Source organism: Artemia sp. Qi Xiang Cuo, chromosome 10 (genome assembly GCF_049724085.1).
Source record: "Artemia sp. Qi Xiang Cuo chromosome 10, ASM4972408v1, whole genome shotgun sequence".
Lineage (NCBI taxonomy): Eukaryota > Metazoa > Arthropoda > Branchiopoda > Anostraca > Artemiidae > Artemia > Artemia sp. Qi Xiang Cuo.
The window spans coordinates 38,019,396-38,037,051 of record NC_142803.1 but is presented as its reverse complement, the minus strand read 5'-3'; the positions used below and the strand labels follow the sequence as shown (position 1 = coordinate 38,037,051).

The 17,656-nt window shown below is 36.5% G+C and overlaps 1 protein-coding gene across 1 annotated transcript in view; it reads left to right on the top strand.

Moving 5' to 3' along the window:
• The window catches only part of pico (ras-associated and pleckstrin homology domains-containing protein pico), a 196,825-nt gene that overhangs the window by 52,046 nt on the left and 127,123 nt on the right, over positions 1 to 17,656 (top strand). The window contains exon 3 of the mRNA XM_089096227.1: positions 869 to 1,028. Coding sequence (XP_088952353.1) covers positions 869 to 1,028 — 160 coding nt within the window. The remainder of the gene's footprint in view (positions 1 to 868; positions 1,029 to 17,656) is intronic.

The following is a 17,656-nucleotide window of genomic DNA, read 5'->3' as shown; positions in this document are numbered from 1 at the left end:
ACTATGTATATCTTAGAAATAAGGAAAAGTCGAGAGTTTAGTTTTCAATGAAAAAGACCACTACATGATGTTGTGTAGTTTGCGCAGGCGTGAACACTAAATAATAAAAAGAAAGAAATGCGGGTGACAAATCAAAAAAAAAAAGAGCTGACAACATTTGGTACCAAAGAGCTTAAGTAGATGTAACTTTCCTTGGAATGTGTAGTTGTATGTTTGCCAGAAATGTGATACTGCACTAAAAACTGCATAATTTGAAACAGCCAGAAGAAAATCTTATAAAACAGTAATGTTTAGGTATGAATAGGTTTCAGGTGGGTCTGGGGGGGGCATTTTTTTTATTAAGATGCCACTAGCACCTCAAGAGTTCTCTCGCTAGTCTTCACTTAGTGGGAGGATTTGGAGAGATTTATTTTACACCCCCCCCCCTTGTTGGATTTATTTAATTTTTTCTGCGAGCGTCTAAAAATAGCAACCTGAAAACGTGACTGAAGGCTATTGTTTTCTAAACCATCGATAATTTGTGTGTTTATTGGTCGATTTATTGTAGAAAATTAAACAACAACAAAAAATTAAATATTTCATGTCGATTTCGTTTTTTTTTTTTCATATTTTAAGTAAAATACGCACGAGTTTTTCGGAAAACATTTAGCCCTCTTCTAAAAATGTCTTAGAGTTGTCAAAACAAAAGGGCGTAAGGGTATTTTTGTTGTTCATGTCGTATGTAAATATAATTAGAAACTGGCTTGTGACACGATACGAAATCCTTTTTTTTTTATCAATGGTTTTTACTGAACAAGTTCCAGTTCCGGAAATAGACATTCCTCGTGTTCTCTTTTTCTATCAGATTAAGTGTTATATTTGATTGTAGGTTGAGCTCGCCTTTCATAATGATGATGGGAGCATGACCAACTGTATTGTTGAGCCAAATCTCTGTTCCGGTGATCTTTGTCAACTGTTAGCGGTGAAAAATCATGTCGCCAAAGATGGTGCTTGGAGTATTATTGAATCTTGGCAAAACTTTGGGATTGGTAGGTATTCGTTGAATTTTTTTTTTTTTTTTTTTTTTAGGAGAATCTATACTAAAATTTTGTGACATTGTAAACAAGCTTGAAGGCTGTTACGGGAATTGTTTTTAATGTGAAAATAGAGATTGAATTTTAGGAGTATATCTCTAGACTTGTCTCGACTGGCCAAAGTTAAAATACTGTTAATTAATCCATAGCCTGACTCAGCTCAGTGTCTTAAAGTAGAGGGGGTATCAGTTTCTTGGAAGGAAGGACGAAGGATCGATAAAGTGTACTTTTATGTCCAAATGAATACGAAATTCTAGGGCTCTTTTAGATCAATCTTAGAGAACCCTTCCAGCAGGACCGTAGGCTTTATGGGAGTTACGTTTGGAGAAGAGAAAGTTTTAAATGAAAGTGCTATAAACAACTCATATTGCGGTAAAACTAAAAGCATCTTTATCTGCAGAGGTGATGCTACAAAATCCTCTCTTTTTATACTTTTCTGCCCCTCCTTCCCTTATGTAAGTTTTAAAAGCCCCTCCGTGAAAAATAATGTCGGTACTCCTGTTTATTAGCTCATCAAAAATAGTCGATGCCAAATATTTTAACTTTTAAATCTATCACCCCGTAGTTGTTTATATCTCAATTTATTCAAATATTATTGATTTCCCCTGAAATAGAGAATCTGAAGCTAGTGCGCAAAAAGACATAATTTCATGTTTATCACGTGACTTACATTTGATAGATTGAAATCCAAGACTTGTAGTTGAATGTCCAGTTTTTTTTTCTAATAGTGCGTGCCCAATAATTCCAAAAACTTTGCCAGTGGTCTTTTTCGTGTCATTTTTCCTGTCATGGAATCTGTTTTTGGACAAATTTATTAGATGCCTTCTTAATTCAGTGCCTATTAATGTAATGCCGAAATGGCATCATTATTACATTTTTAAATTTGCAAGTCTATGGTTTGCGTAGGTTGTAGCTGTGATCGTCGACATCGTTTCTTAAAAATCCAGAAAAGTGTTTTATGATTTTATGACTGCTATTAATAGATGTCCATAAAAAAAACATGCGTAGTTAACCCTGTCACCTATCTGAACCAGATTAGTTGACCTGAATTAAGCAGTTCATGTGCCGAATAGATTAACTCCATAAAAATAACAACTGGGGATATTGAGGAAAAATAGATGTTGCCGTTTTGTTTATAATTGGTCAATCATCTCATGGGAAAAATTCGTCAAGATTTTTGTTCCTAGTTTGTATATTGTAAATCGACGTCTTAAAGAAAGCATTCGACGTCGAATTTTTTCGTTGCTCCCATTTTGGGGTGGGATATTAATCTTTATTTTAGGGTATTTTCTTGTGAATGTACTTGATAATTTGGATGCCAAATAAAATGACGTCGTTTTCAAAGTTAGACAAAGGGTCTTTTATGAGATTCTAGGAACTTGGTTTTGTTTGAGAAAATCCTAATTATTAGATGTCTTAGATATGAAACGGATCCATCGCTCCCTTTCTCCCGCTACTCAAACTAGTTTATTTTTGTATTTTAAGCGTTTTGAGAATTGTAGTTATGCTAAAAAGAAGTGCATCCTTTAAATAATTTCACGGATGGAGAGGGGCCTTGTTTCCAAAAATGAACTGTCAGTTCCTGATTTTCACACTTTACAGCGACAGGAGGAGGAGGTAGGACAGACATCGTGCTTATCAAGAAGCATTGAATCTCCCCACTCTGCAGGGATACGAATAAAGTCTTTATTTTACGTTCTAAATATTTCTGCCTTAAGAGCTCCCCCCCCACGTTCGTATTGCGCACTTAGTCCAAAAATTTTTTTTCCAAATGAAGGGAGGCTTGGGGCAAGTCCCCTCGACAAGGCTTTAAAGTACCGCTCATTAAGAGTTGGAAAACTTATACCTAAAAATTATCTTTTGAGGCTTGAGGCATATCCTCTCCTTCCCAATCCCAAAGCAAAGTTTGCTTACCTCCTCCAAATGGTCTTTATGTATCTTTCCAATACTGTAAATAAAGTAATGATGCCTCAAATGAATTAACTCAGTCAAATGAAGCTTTGAAATTATTGTCTACAACAGTGGTCTCTAAAAGTGCTGCTCCGGAGCCGTATGTGACTCCTTAACCTCGTAATTATGCTCTTGCGCAAACATCCGCAAGCAGCCGTGCAATTCATGTCGAGCATATCGGTCGGTTGTCGATTACGAGGTACGGGTTTTGATACGCTGTTTTGTTGACCTGGCAAAACTTGCTGTCTTTTGATTTTCATCGCTGCTTAACCATGGGTGGATTCTGAGTCCCATTGGGGCTTATGGTGTACAAAAGTTTGGATGGATCTGAGACGGAACATTGAGATCTCCCTCCTCCCTACATCTAACCTATCCCTAAAATTCGAGGTCTTTTTGGCACCCTTAACACTGCTGAAAGTTTCAATCTAGTCCCCAATCCATTCATCAGTACCACGGATATACTAATTAGATAACCTGGCAACGCGTACCGTCTTTTGATTGACCTTGCTGCTTAGACATTAATGGATTGGAAGTCATATAGGGGATTATAGTGCAAAATTTTTTAGATGGATTGGAGAATTTTCTCTTTATAAGGAATATCGACCGAAACTATTTTTGTATCTGTGTACGTTTCTGTGTCTGTACCTGTATTTCTGTTTTTTTTGTCCTTTTTTCGTATCTGCATGTATTCCACTTTTAATACCAAATTTGTCGTATTCTTCATACTCAATGTATCATCGAAAGGATATCTGTGTTCTTAGTGCTTGTTTTTAAATTTTACTGTTCTAGTTTTTAAGTTCTTCTTCATAAGAATGATTACCATTATTTCTGATGTAAAACCTAGCTGCGAACAATGGGCAATTTGCTTAGTTTTTCGTACTTGCCCCTTGGGCATCTGATTATCATTCGGTTTGTTTAAAAAAATTGGTAAAAATTCTTTGGCTTCATAGATGTTATTTTTATTTATGTTTTTATTTTATTTATTTTTTTATTTTTTTATTATTTTTTTTAGTCTATTTAATCTAATTAATTAATTTAGTTTATTTATTCTATTTTTCCTATAGTTTTCCTTTTATCTATATTTTCTTTTCTTCTCATTCTTATGTGAGTAAGTGAACATTTTAAATTTTCTTTTGTTTGTCATCTCTGAGTAAGCCATTCATATGTCTTCCCCCTTTGTACAGGCCAATGAGCCTTTGGGGGAATAATAACATGTAATATTGTATGTGTATCTAAAGAAGAATAAAACTTATCTTATCTTAGTAAATTCAAACGACCGCAGCGCGAAACTGTGTTATTTTTGCATTAATGGGGAATTTTATACCTTTCATCTAAGCAAAGGTAATCTAAAACATTTTAAGGATAAACCATATTTTAACATACACGTTATGAACTACATCAGAGGGCATACTATAGGAGGACACAGGAAAATACTATTCGTATTCGTCACGAGGCGGTATAGCCTTATTAATTTTTTTTTCGTCTTCAGCAAAGTTCTCCTGGCCCTATTTCAAACAGTTCGGTGGTAATAAACTATAAGTAAGGAGCGACCCTGCTCAATAGTAACCGAAACTCTAAAAACAGAGTTTCAAAATCTCAATATCAAAAGAATCGAATCTCTATTCTGATTTCAAATATGTAAGTTTCATTAAGTTTAGTCTTACCCATCAAAGGTTACGATCCTGAGAAAATTTGCCTGATTTTCGGAAAAAGGTATCCCCTGAAAGTAAAAGAATCTTAATGAAAATCACACCATCAGATTCAGCGTATCAGAGAACCCTACTATAGAGGTTTCAAGCTCCTAGCTGAAAAAAAGTGGATTTTGTATTTTTTGCCAGAAGAAAAATTACGGATGCGTGTTATTTGTTTGTTTTTTCCAGGGATGATAGTATCGATCCAGTGGTTCTAGAATATCGTGAGAGGGTTCATTAGAACGGAAATTAAAAGTTTTAGCGCCCTTTTTAAGTAACCAAAAAAATTGGAGGGCAACTAGGCCCCCTCCCACGCCCCTTTTTTCTCAAAATGATCCGATCAAAATTTTGGAGATATCATGACCCCCCACAGCCCGTGAGGAAAGGTCTTTAAGGTACACAGTTTTACCTTTGTTTACGTATAGTATTTGTTATTGGGAAGTTTGCATACATTTTTCGGGGGGGGGGGGGTTTCCACGAGGATAATTTTCCATGGGGAGGGAAGTTCCCAGGGGGTTACTTTTTCAGGGGAAATAATGCACTGGGGGAATTCGCCAGAATTTATATACGAAATTCTTATGTCTTGTTTTCTCATTTCCGACTCAATTTTACGCGTGAAGATGGTAAGGGTAATTGTCCAGGGTAAATGTTCACCAGGATTGAACTGTAGAGAGAATAAATCCATGGGGAGGAGGGATTTATCCGTGGAGGTGTAGCCAGATTTCCTGCCATTACTTAAAAACGATAAGAAATTAAATAAAAACAAGTTTTTTTTTCAACTGAAAGTTTGGAGCAGCATTAAAACTTAAAACGAACAAAAATTATTACGTATATGGGGGGGGCTTACTCCTCCTCAGCACCTCACTCTTTACGATAAGTTCAAATTCTGTCACAATTCTTTAAGAACGACTCCCGAAATAATGTTCGCTTAATTAGAACAATAAGAAGTTTTTTTTAAAAGAACTAAAGACTTTAGCGTAAAGAGCGAGGTGAGTAAACCCCCCCCCATACACGTAATAAGTTCTGTCCGTTTTAAGTTTTGATGTCGCTCCTTAATTTGAGTTGAAAAAAACTTGTTTTTTTTTATTTAATAAATGTAGTTTCAAAGGCTATCGGAAAAAGTCATCTGTGGTTTTCCAAATGAGTGAGCGCTTCGAAAGGAAGAAGAAGATATGTTAAATGTTTTCTGCCGGAATTTTCCAAGGGTTGTTTTAGGCACCTATATGACTGAGCTACGTCGAGTCAAAGCTTTTGGAACAGATCGCTTTTCCAATTTTAAATGCAACTTTGATATTTCGAATATGGATCAGAGTAAGTGGCCTGTGCTGTTTTTCAGTCATGCTGTCAGTCTTACTAATTTTGTTCAATAATAACAGCGAAAAATACGGCAGAATATTTTTCTGAAAGTGGTCACAGGGCCATATTGATAATGGAGCCAATCTAGGCTACTGTCTCGGCACATAATTTAGGGTGCCACGTAAAAGCAAATTGAATAATTGAATTGATAGAAACATGGAAATTCAGAATGAATTACACTTTTTTTCACTTTGAAGTGATATTTTGCGCCTGTTCAAGAAATATAAAAGCAAGACTAGGACAATTGGTTCTAGAGCAACTGTTCTAAAGTGCACCAAAATTTGTTCAGGGGTATTCTTAATTCAGAAGAAAACCTCTTAAAATAGTTTAACCTCAATAATGGTTTTAATTAATTATTAATTCTTAAAGTAGGGGAGAAAGTAAAATTATAAAGTAGGGGAGGCAAAACAATGGGTCTAGGGGTTTCGCAAAGTTATTTCCAGCCCTGAGCTGACGGCATGAAGAAATTCATCTACATGACCCTGTCGACAATGTTGCCGAAATCTGATATTTAAGAGATATTGGATTCTGGAACGTTATTTGACATTGGTTATAAACACTAACTATTTTTGAAGTAGACATTATGATTAGCTGACCATAATTTAGGTTTTTTATATAATAATAAACCAAATATTTGATGTTTGTTTTTGTCTGCAGGTTACAGTCACTATGAAGTAATGCTCTGCTCTGTCTGAACACATAAGGCCAAATACATACGGTAAAAGACGAGTTAGCTTTTGGACAAAAAAATTGTCCGGCGTATTTTTGGCGTCAATTTAAGAGACTGTTACCATCTTTTGGGTTTCCAATCTGGCAACAGTGGCAAAGGTTCGGATTTGAACTCGCTCTAATCGTGGGAATATCCTTAGCGATTTTTGTTATTTTTTTCTATTCTGTTCTACAAATAAGACAACAGTTTCGAGCATCTATGTGCTATCAGGTTTTGCTCCAGACTTAAGCACAGTCCAGCCGAAACTCTTGCTAAATTTCAGCAGGCCTGCGGAGATGTCAAGTCAGAAGTCAAGAGCCAAGGTTTTTTGGTTCTTTAAGGTGTTTCAAGAAGGAAGAGAGTTGACTGAAGATGATCTACGAAACGGGTGGCCTTCATCATCAAGAACCGATGAAAATGTCAATATGATCCAGGATCTTGCGTGTTTAAATCGCTGGTTGACAGTCAGAATTATCGGGGAAGGGTTTAATTTGAATCACACTGCTGTTCACCCGACTTTGACTAATGAATTGGTAATGAGAAAAATCTGCAAAAATGTTTCGAAAAAACCTTCGGCAAGACTAAAAGGAAATCAGAAGGGAAAGGTGACCCGACTTTTTGGATTGAATTAAGAATAACCCGCGTTTTCTGGAACGTGTCCTTAAAGCTGACTACTTTTGATTACAACCCAGAAACGAAGTGCCAGAGCAAAGACAAGTACACTTTATTTAACCTCTACAATTTCCAAAGAAGCAACGACGAGAAAGTCGAAGATCAATTGCAAGTTTTTTTTTTTTTTTTTTTATGTCCAGGAAATCGTCCACAAAGTTTGTACCTAATGGCGAAATGGTCAATCAACACTTACCAAGTGGCCATTGAACAACTTCGAAAAAGGGTCATTCATGGGACCAAAAATGAAGAACAAGTGGCTGTGTCACCTCGGACATTGCTTGAGTGCTATAGTCATGCGCACGCGCATGGTCCATTTAAGTGTACTTACATTTGTTTTTGTTTCGTTGTTTAATCTTTTTCAATATAAAAGAATAAAAAAAATGTATCCCGAGCTGACCGGAGTGTTGATTGGGAAAATGCACACACACAGACCATACTTAAGTGTATTTAGATTATTTTCATGCATAAAAAATATTGAAACATATATTTTGGTGTGAGGCACATCATGTAATTGCATTGATAATTTCTTAAACCACAGTTGTTAGGTAGTTGGTTTTAATTCTTTTAATTTTTGGCTTTTATTGATACATCGTTTCGTTTTGCGCTGAAGAAGAGAGGCGTTTGTCCTCTCGAAATATTCGCTTTGTTTTTTCAGTATCTTCATTTGGCCTATAAAAACCCCATTTTTGCTCGTTTTTCTTTCTTTATGTGTAATTGCATTTTATATGTCTAAAGCGCGTCCAGACTATCCGTTTTCTGGAGAAATGTGGCGAAAAATTGGAAGCTAGATAATCAGTCTAAACTTGCTTTAAAAAAAAAAATGTCTGAACAAGTTTATCAGCTAATGGTGGGGTAAAAAACCTTAAAAAACATCAAGAATTCGCTTACGAGCATTTTTATTACTCTTTTACGAGTCGGACAAAATTACAAGTGGATGCAATATTATAAGAAATTCATTTTTATAGTTCCTGGAGGAAGACCCAAGTGCAATAGCAAGGATTAGGTTTTTGCTTGCTTCTTGTTTCTCAGCCTTTTCTGCTCATTTGAGAAGCTTGCAGCGAACAAAAGGTCTGTTTTTATGTTACAAAAAAATCGAGGTTTTGAAAGGGCGACGCTGAAAGCGATTTTGGTTCGTATCTGTTAGCCAGTACACACTGGAGAATTTGGATCTATAGGTGCGGGGTTGAAAAACTGAGACGCTTGGGAGATAGATAGGATATATAATTTGGGCTGTATATTTGCACATCAGGGGGGGGGGGGTTAAGTATAGCGGGGCTGCATGCAAAATCTAACCTAACCAAAATACCAACCAAATATTTATCAAAATATAGCTAAAATGTAGTTTTCCACTAACACGAAGCTAATTGTCTCCGTATACAAACAACAATAAACTGGTTATTGTCTGATTTTATAGATCCCGATTCTCGAGTGTGTACTGTCTAACATATAAGTACCGCAATTTTGATTAGTTCAACATCCTCCTAAGCATGTCCTGAAAGTTTCAACAGAACGTTTCAGCTAACTAGCATCTTTTAAAGGATAGAGATCAAAATCATAATCTTGCTTGACTTAGTGACAATTCATTTTAAATTACCGTCGTGTTAAATGAAACTCTTTTGAATTAGAAAAAAGGCTGTATTTCTTACTGCCTGAGATCCAAGCAGCTTCCTTACAACGCAATTTTTATTTCTTTTATTATATAGAGATTTGGAAACTTAAGCCTAGGCCCATAGGTGTGTACCAAAGTACACACTTGCGTAGTGCTGTGTAGGTCTCCTGTAACTGTAACTAAAAAAAAAATATCTTACTATTGAAAGTTTTTTTTAGGACCCATGTCTAGGTGTATCGAACTTCGTGCCAATCGTTCGAAACAAATTCAGCAAAAAGGTGGTTCGCGCCTTTTTTAAATTATGCTTCGCTCTTTTTCAAAGTTCTTATTATTTCGTTTAAGACAAAAAGAAAAAATTGTAGCGTGAAAGTGCTACAATTTGGTCATGTATAAGGAAAAAAGTACTACACTCAATGTAGTACTTGCTGTAGTGATACATATGATGAAATAGTGCTACGTTTAGCACTTCCGTGCCACAGATGGCAACCTTGGCACGATAGTGCTCCTTCTCACGCAACAATTTCAACAAACGAGTTTTTACCCAGTATAAACATTCGTGTGGCTCCTAAACCCCCTTATTTGCTTGATTTGATTCCTTGAGACTTTTCTCTCCCCAAACATGGAAACCCCATAAGAACTAATTTTGAGGCAGTCGAAAACATTCAAGTTGAAAACCTTCAAAACAGTTCCAGCAGTGCTATTAGGAGGGGAAGAACCGTCTCCAGCGCTGCGTAGCTTCAGAAGGAAGTTATTTTGAGGCTTAAAATGTTCAATTGAAGTTCTATTGAAATTTTTTTTTATATATATTTGATATATTTTAAAAAATTTATATAATAAACACGCGATAAGTGAAGTTTCGTTAATGCTAATGACAATAAACAAAATAAGATAAAAATATAATACTTCAGAAACAAATTTCGGCTGTGTATTTGCAAATTAGGGGGGGGGGGGGTAAAGCATAGCATATATTAAATGCGTATCTTAACCTAGGTACCTTACCCCTCTAACCCCCCACCCCTCCTCAAAAAAAAAGTTTAAATATTGTAAACGCAGTGACAAACCACGGTTTGCAATCTAATTCTCTATTAAAAAAAACCGTTTGACTAGTTTCGTATGCATCTTCCCTATATAATATATGGCGTGTTTACCGCTTTCTTGACCAGTAATATATATATATATATATATATATATATATATATATATATATATATATATATAGAGATATATATATATAGATATATATATAGATGGGGGGCCGCCCCTTGCTTTATATCAGTGTCCCTATGAGGCTGCAAAATTTCCAGAAGATGACGAACCTCATCCCCAGAAAATATAAGTATGGTAAAGGCCGCTGTGCAGGGTAGCAACTACACAAAAACACGTTGTGGTGCACAAGACCATTTATCGTTTTGAACTGCAAAATTAAACTATGATATTCGAGTAGATTAATATGTATCCTCTTCCGAAGGTGCTAAAATATGGGAAATTGAAAAGTACACATATTTTCAGATATTCGGATCTGAATAACTGTCAAATATTTACTCAACATGTTGGCATGCTATTAGATAATATGGTTGTAAAATCCCTGACTTGTAATTTGTTGTTTCCTTCGAAAGCTGAAGAAACCAGGATTCTAGCCAAAATTGGCCATGGTATGGTTTCTGGTTTCTGAGCAGTCCCAAGGCTTGGTCTCTAGGACACGTGTCGTTTTGAGTATTTTTTTTTGGTACTTGTGTATTATCCAGAACACACACAAGAAGTGAAGTTAGGTAAATCATAAAGAAATATACCAAAATATGATGAAAATATAAGACTAGTAACAAAATTATGGAAACTGCTATAAAGAATTACGGAGAGCAGGCCGCCCAGAACGAAATACATTAAATACCTTGCCTAACCACCCCCATATATTAAATATTTAATTAAAATATACATAAATCATAGTTTTTCTCAATAAGACTACGCTGATTATAAGCGATTGCAGATAGACAAACCTGTTTTTCTCAGATCTAACAGGGGAAAGTTCTTGAGGACATGGATTTCTGGTTTTTGAGCAGTCCCTAGACCTGGTCGCTAGGACACGTGTTTTTTTTAGTTTTTTTTTGGTACTTGTGTACTATCACTCAAGAAGTAGAGATAGGTAAAGCCTAATGAAATATACCGAAATATGATGAAAATATAATACTTTATTAACAAAATTATGCAAACTACTACAGAAAATTACGGAAAGCAGGCCGCCCAGAACGCATTACTTTAAATAGCTAACCACCCCTATATATTAAATATTTAATTAAAATTATGTAAATCATAGTTTTTCTCACTAAGACTAAGCTGATTATAACCGATTGCAGACAGACAAACCTGTTTTTCTCAAATCTAACAGAGCGAAGTTCCTGAGTGTGTTCTGGATAATACACAAGTATTTTTTTTGTTTCTCTTGCGACAAAAAGGTGAACCATTTACGAATCAGAGCCATGTGTAAAAGAGTAGCCACAGGAAATCGTTGCTTTTTATTGTATCTGCTTCCTTGCCTTTAGTTAACCTATCGTATAATTCAAGTCCCTTAAAAAAAGGAAAAAAAAATCTTTAAACCTAATTCAGTATTAAAGCAAGCTAAAGAGACCACTACCATCCTCATACATTGATTTACAATGAAATTCTTAAATATTTCTTAACTCTTTCTTGCAAAATAAGCCTTACCTTACAAAATTTTTGTCGGCTGTAATATAAAAAAATCACAAATGTACTTATCCTCAATAGAAAAAAAATTAAATGAACTTTCTATAAACATGTCAATGTGGACACCGTTGGGTATCCACTTTAAAATTTATCCACGAAGCCTCTTTACCCAAATCTGATATTTTCAGGATTGTTTACCTTCCTTCTTGGGCTGCATGAATCAGAGGAATATTTTTTATGTATTTCGATCGTTTCTGATTAAAATTCATTTTTCTAAATTATGGTTTTGACCTCTTCCCAGTTTTCATAAGGTACTGGGGTGGCGTGAAATAACGTGTGGAACAGGGCGTGGCGGTATGCAGTTTAGTTTGTTTGAACGTGAACAGACGTGCAGTTTAGTGTGCTTGAACAGAACGTGACTTTGCGTCATGGAACTAGGCGTGGTGGAACGATCTTATGGCTGTGCACCAGCCAGTGGAGGATGGGCAGCTGCTCATTTGGGTAATTCTCCAATTGGAAGCCCTGTAAAGTTTCTTTGTTCACTTCTCTGTGAATTGTCTATTTCTCTGTACAGTGAGACTTCTTCTCTTTATGGCCTTATGGTAGCGTTGGCCTATTATCTGGGTTCTACCGGTGGAGGATGCCTAGAACCTCTAACCATCACATAGTCTGTGTTCAGAGTATAAAACGTTTATTTATACATATAATACAGTGAAGGTACATATGGCTAGGACAGATACAGAATTCGAACTGACTTAACTAATCCAAATTGGTACCCACATTCGGATACACATCTGGCCACTTGACAGAACTGTAAACATCTGATAAAGAGAATTTCTAAGAAGTGGGGTTGTGGATTGTTGACAATTTGCAATGTTTGCATTTTAGAAAATGGGTTCATTCCGGGCTCAAGTGACCATGGGAAAAATTACACATACGAATCTCCGACATACATTTCGAATCTTAATTATTAGTTTTAAGCAAGAAAAACCTATTTCCAAAGTTTACAGATTTTTCCCGGGGTTTTCAAAATCTTTTTTTTTCCAAAAAAAAACGATATTCTATCCTCAAACAATGGTACAAACAAAGGTACATTTTACAAGAGCATAAAATAAATACTGACACTAAAACTGAATCAACAAGACACAAGAAAATATTTTCCCAATTGGCACTTTCATATCACTTTGTATTGGCATGCTAAGTTCGCATAGAATTCGCATAGCTACACCTAATATAAAAATTTGCATATCGTCAGAATATCTTTTAAAAGAATTTAAATTTGAACAGACCCCTAGAACAAAAAATTATAATCTTTGACAGAAACACACTGAGATTTTCTTTTACTTTCCTTTTTCCAAAGCTGTACTTCTTTTTTTTTCCAAATTATTCGGTTATTTTAATATACATAATATATCAAAAGGAAGTAAATACATTATTTGAAAAAGGTTGGTTAAAACTCTTTCGCTTGTCATTTTTATCTTTCTATTTTTCCTATTTCAAAGAAAGCATTTCTCCTGTCCAGTTAATCAGCATAAAAACCAGCTACATCCTCATTTTGACTTAACATCGATTCCCAACACCGTTTGTACTGCAATAACATGCTGATCTCTACAATCATTTTACTCTACTTATCTCTCTACAATTGTTTCAATACTCTCTATAATAATCTGGAGGTTTATTTCTTGTTTTCCTATTGCTTCTCCTAAGACTACTTGATTCTCCACTCGAGCCTGCCTTAACCTCTATTTCCCCTTTATCTACTTCTACACTAACTAGACTAGGTTCCATTTGAACCTCATGTTGTTCGCTAGAAACGGAGCTATCCTCCATTATTTCTGAAGTTACTACTGGAATCTCCACTGGAAGCTGGTATACAGATGATGTTGAATCGATTCTCCTATGCCCACGATTCTCTAGCTCCAATTCTACGATTCTTGATTCTTCCGATATTGATTTATTTGTTATTATTGGTTGCTCAAGACAATTTTGAACAACCAAAAGTTTCTCACCCGGACGTTGACGTAAGCTATAACCGTTGCTGCTTTTCTCTTCGTCTTTAGATTTTACTCTACTATTAGCAATATTAGATTTATTAATCATATCAATTTTCTCCTGAAAAATAGGATTTAAACGTAAGAAAGTTTCTGAATCCTTTATAGGATTTATCAGACGACCGTTCACTGTCCTTCTTCCAGAAGTCCCTGAAAGTTCTTGGAACAGCAACGGGGAATCTTTTAAAAGTTCTAAAACTTTATATGGCACATGAAACTTTGGCTTTAAACACTTGATTTCTCTTGGATTTCAAACATTGACTTGGTCATTAACTAAGTCCCCTTCTCGAAGAACTGGTAGTACTACGGCATTTTTATCATATTGTAATCTTTGAGATTTTCTCTGTTTTCCCATTTGTTCATCACAAATCCTGTAAATCGTGAATAAATTCCTAACTAAATTAACCATATAATCCTCATAACTGTCAAAACAGTCAATTGAAGGAAATTATAGTTGAATATCCAAATATAAAAGAAGCTGCCTAACAAAAATTACCTGATGGGGTGAATATTTAGTTTTTTAAGATATAGTAGAATTTAATACATTCTGAACGAGAGGAAAATAAGCGTCCCAAGAATTGGTATGATCCTGACAATAAGATTCTATTACGGATTTGGTCACCTTCATACTATTCTCACATAACCCATTCGATTGAGGATTATAACTTGACAAAAAATGATGTTTAATTTTTCACACATCTGTGAAATGGGATTTGAACGGAAAGACTGATGGGAATCAGTGATCAAAACTTCAAAAAGACCAAAATATGCTATCACTGACTCGCAAAGAAAATTACACATAGCTTCTGCTGTTATCTTCGGCACAGCTTTCAGGATACAAAATTTTGAAAAATGGTCAACGCCAACTAACATATGAAAATTTCCGTTTTCAGTAGGCCCAAATAATGCGCCCCCCATGGGACCAGCAGAGTCCACCGAGAACACACGGACTGGGTATTTCGGTTCTTCATTTTTTTCTAACGTAGGTTTGACGTTCTGATGCATTTTATTCCTACGCAAGCACAAATTACAGTTCTCGCAATACTCTCGAACTTTTGCACCCATTCTATCAAATACAAAGATACGGCTCACTCGATCTAATGTCTTCTCCATAGACATGTGACCACCAATGAGTAAGTGATCATGAGCCAGTTTTATTGCCGAATCTACCAGGACACTTGGCAAGACTATTTTAGCTGTTCTAGGGTACCCTTGGTCCTTGCCAACGCCTCCTAGCGGATAACAATAAAGAACACCGTCCTTCAGAAACAGGCCGTCAAAAATTTTCAACAGCTAAGACACAAAATTATTATTTGTCACTCCCCCTGGCACGGAACTCTTTTCCACCCTGTAGAATTCTGTCACGGACCTCTTTTCCGCCCTGTAGACTCTGTGCCAATCTGCCACGGAACTCTCTACCGCCCTGTCGACTCCTGGCACGGACATCTTGTCCACCATGTCGACTATGTGCCTTTCTGCCACTGACCACTTTTCCGCTCTGTCGACGTCTGGCACGCTCTTTTCCGTCCTGTCGACCATTTTCCATGGTATGACCCCTGCAGAGTTTTCGAGGTTCGGTGATCCACCGCCTCCCTCTCACTTCGCCCATGGGAGCTCAGACCTTCCTGTCCCAGGATCCTCTGAACCCATTCACCGCTCAGACCTTCCTTTGTCAGGATCTTCTGTACCCGTTAACCGCTGATTCGTTGGTCGACCGTCGTCCGCCCCTTCACCAGCCTAATCTCTCTCGACACAACGCCTCATTACGTTGGTTCCTAATAAATTTTCAGTTATCTGGTCCCTCGGTCAACCATAGTTCGCCCCTTCACCAGCCTCCTCTCTCTCGACACAACGCCTCATTACGTCGGTTCCTTATAATAAATTTCTCGTCTCTCTTGATAATGCACCTTTCTAGATCAATGCCTTATAAAAAATTCTCAGTTTCTCGTTATAATTTTTTTTTGTCCTAAAATTTCTGCTTAAATTCCTAATATGACCCCTATATCCTGCATTAAAAAAATCTACCTATCCCCCTAGTCACGTTTTACGTCAGGCCAGTTCTGACGAAGTCCTTCATTCTTTCCTGTCCAACGAGATTCAGCATCTACGGTTGCTGAAAAAATTCCTGCTTTTCTTCACCAATTGCATTTTCAATAACTGGAATATTTCCCAGGGGATCCATTACTGACCCAATTACTCTTTGATTCAGATTTTCGTTGCTCTTATCCTCCATAGGTTTATCTGTTATATCATCCTCAGAATTATCCCCCATATTTACACTACTTCTTTCCGTGGCATTTTCTTTGGCCATTAAATTACCCACAGTAGTCAAAAATTTTACGATTAAAGTGGGATTATAATCCCGACTTGAAGAATCAAAATTCAAAAGGATATTAAAACCTATACTTCTTATTTCTTTGAAAAAGGATTAAGCACTATCCTTATTAAATTCAGGATCTGAAGGATCTAAAATTGGAATTGCGCTCATTTTAAACGAGAGAAAAAAAGAATTATTAAAACAAATTAATTAAGTCAACGCTCTAAAAACAAGGAAAAATCGTTATTCAACACTCCTAACAGATTTCCTACTCTCGTGCGAACTTAAAATGCATGACTTACTTTCTTAAATTGTCCTTCGACGTTCTTCACTTTTTTTTTCAAAAACTGGAATCTGGAGCGGGAACCTGAAATTGGAGCGGGAACCTGGAACCTGGAACTGAACTGGAACCTAGAACTGAACTGGAACCTGGAACTTAGAAATGAACTTAGACCTGGAACTGAAGCTGGAACCTGGAACTGAAGTAGATCTGAACTGGAACCTGGAACTGAAGTTGGAACGACGACACTGTAGGTGACGGGCCTCAAAATAAAATGTTTACTGCAATCTTGTAGGTGACGGGCCTCAAAAGAAAATGTTAACTGCAATCCCGTCCGGCAAAAACCGCTGCCACCACTTTGTAAATTTTTTTTGTTCACCTCTCTGTGAATTGTCTATTTCTCTGTACAGTGAGACTTCTTCTCTTTATGGCCTTATGGTAGCGTTGGCCTATTTTCTGGGTTCTACCGGTGGAGGATGCCTAGAACCTCTAACCATCACATAGTCTGTGTTCAGAGTATAAAACGTTTATTTATACATATAATACAGTGAAGGTACATATGGCTAGGACAGATACAGAATTCGAACTGACTTAACTAATCCAAATTGGTACCCACATTCGGATACACATCTGGCCACTTGACAGAACTGATAAAGAGAATTTCTGAGAAGTGGGGTTGTGGATTGTTGACAATTTGCAATGTTTGCATTTTAGATAATGGGTTCATTCCGGGCTCAAGTGACCATGGGAAGAATTACACATACGAATCTCCGACATATATTTAGAATATTAATTATTGGTTTTAAGCAAGAAAAACCTATTTCCAAAGTTTACAGCCCTTTGCGAAACCTGTACGCTACTCACTTCGTCTTGCTCACATTGCAGTGAAGGAAAACACCGTGTTGAAGTTTTAACCTCGTATTTGTGATTAGTATCTTCAAATGCTTACAGAGCCGTTCCTAGGATGGGTGGCACCCGGGGAAAAATTAGTTATAACACTCCTCCCTACTCAAATGTAAGCAAAAAAAGCCGAATCAAAGTGACAAATTTGATTTAAAAAAGGCACCCCCTTAGCGGTGGCGCCTCCCAGATGCATCACCCGAGGCAGCTGACCCCCCCCCCCCCCTGTGAACGGCTTTGAATACTTAATTATTAGCTTTGATGAAAATCAAATACCTTTTATAATATATGTTATTAATTTGTTTTGCTTCAGACCGCTACATTGCAGTTTTAGTCGCAGTGTTTTCTTCAAGGATTGGCTGCTGGGTT